This window comes from Bactrocera latifrons, unplaced genomic scaffold, assembly GCF_001853355.1.
Source record: "Bactrocera latifrons isolate USDA-ARS-PBARC rearing strain unplaced genomic scaffold, ASM185335v1 scaffold_89, whole genome shotgun sequence".
NCBI classification, from domain to species: domain Eukaryota; kingdom Metazoa; phylum Arthropoda; class Insecta; order Diptera; family Tephritidae; genus Bactrocera; species Bactrocera latifrons.
Window position 1 is genome coordinate 201,714 of NW_017537589.1, and position 2,048 is coordinate 203,761.

Genomic DNA, 2,048 nt, shown 5'->3' on the forward strand with positions numbered 1-2,048 from the left:
TTTACATTTTTTGCCTTTTTTAATACAATAAATCTGAAACTCAATCCAAATGTAATTAAAATCTATACATCATTAAATTCCTAATACGCAAAATACATGCACAACAAAAYCCGTATCAAAATCAAAAAACTATGCTAAACGATGTTAAATCCGTTAATGCACAATTGTCAAAATAAAAATCAAATCAACGCACACAAAATAAAACAATAAAACGTAATGCGAAAACGCCGGAAATTGTTGAATAATCGCCGATGCTGATGACAATAATGATGATGGCGGGCTGCAAAAATTGCGACCATTATGGGAAAAACAACAAACAATCATTAAAAACAAAAACAAACCGTCACTAACAAAACATATATACAAACATTATGAAAAACAACAACAACCATTATTGAAACCAACAATAACAAACACCATTATGAAAATGAACAACAACGACCACATGTCTCTTGCTGTGGTGGCTGGCTGTGCTGCTGTTGCCTTTTGATCACTGATTTCTTTCGCCGTGAACTCTAATCCCGCTTACTGTGCGCAACTCAATGCTGTTTTCGTTGTTGTTGATTGGGTTTTTTTCACATATCTCTCTAACAATAACGACCGTTCTATACAAAACTAATGAAACATCGGATAACGACCGGTTTTGATAACCAAACAACAAAAACGAATGACAAAAAAATGCAACTACCCACTGCAAATACAACTAAACCAATTTGAAACGGATACGCAAAAATAAAATGGAAATCAAAAAATAAATGCACACACCCGCGCAAATAAAAAAACAAAAAAATAAAAATAAAACCCGTACACACATCAAATTGCAATTTGAACGCAACGGCTGTGCGCTGCTGTGGCCACACTAACACACCAATACACATATACTTGCGAAAATAAAACCAACACATTACTTAACCCCAAAACATAACCGCACATACCACTCTCACCACTGCCACCGCTCAAACAAATAAACTACGAACCACCACTACAACCATAACACGACCGAACGTCATACAATCACACACACATACTCACTCACTTGCACATATATGACTATGCATATCAATAAACGATCTGCGCTTCAACACCCACCTCAATGGCTACGGTGCTGCTGTGCTGTGCTGCCTCCCCCTTGTATTGTCTGCGCTTTCTATCTCCGATTGCAACCCATTTGAATGAACAACGTGCTGCACCACCACAACACAGGTCGCTTGGATTAAGGCCGATGCGAAGGCGATTCTGGCCATACACGAGCACGTGATAACGAACAATGATCGATTGTCAGTCACACATAATGACTTCAATACGTGGACGTTGGTCATAAGGAATGTGAGAATGGATGATTCCGGCAAGTACATGTGTCAAGTGAATACGGATCCCATGAAAATGCAAGTAAGTGCCGTATAACGAAACAATGAAAAAAAGAAAAACTGCCAAGCACACACACAAATTTACACACAAGTACGAGTACCGAGCCCACACTGTTATCTGGCCACTTATTTGGCCGCGTGTGTAAGCGCATTTGCCAATTTGTATGCAACTTGTAGATGTTTAGTTTCAAACGGCTGTGGCATGATTAATTGCATATGAGCGCCGATTGCCAAATGGCGAAGGCAATGAAAATCTCTTCAAACCTTCTACAAACCTTCGAACACTCCCAGACAACTTCGATTTGCATGCGCACAAGTGTGAGTAGGCGTTTGTGTGTGAGTGTTTTGTAGAAAATCTTGTACGAGATTTTTGACTTGTTATTATCGTCTTCGCTCTTTCAATCACCCACAATGAGCCTTTATGCAGACAAGCCGTACATATGTACATACACTTGTGCTCACATAATTAAGCCACTGCATAGCAAAACTACGTTTCTGAAAATAAATTCACCGAATTAGCTTTTTTAGGAAGTTACTAAGATCATATTCATAGAAATAAGTATCGTGGTTGGCGAWAWAATGAAAATAAACTCGCAGTTGATCTAGTCGCGTGTGCTCATATAATTAAGCCAGTGTTACAAAAGCTTTGCAATCACTGTCTGTGTAAAAAAAAAATTATTA

The 2,048-nt window shown here is 38.4% G+C and overlaps 1 protein-coding gene across 1 annotated transcript in view; it reads left to right on the top strand.

Moving 5' to 3' along the window:
• The window catches only part of LOC108977401 (neuronal growth regulator 1), a 52,559-nt gene that overhangs the window by 12,720 nt on the left and 37,791 nt on the right, over positions 1 to 2,048 (top strand). Inside the window, exon 3 of the mRNA XM_018947068.1 lies at positions 1,204 to 1,389. Within this exon, the coding sequence (XP_018802613.1) occupies positions 1,204 to 1,389 (186 nt within the window). The remainder of the gene's footprint in view (positions 1 to 1,203; positions 1,390 to 2,048) is intronic.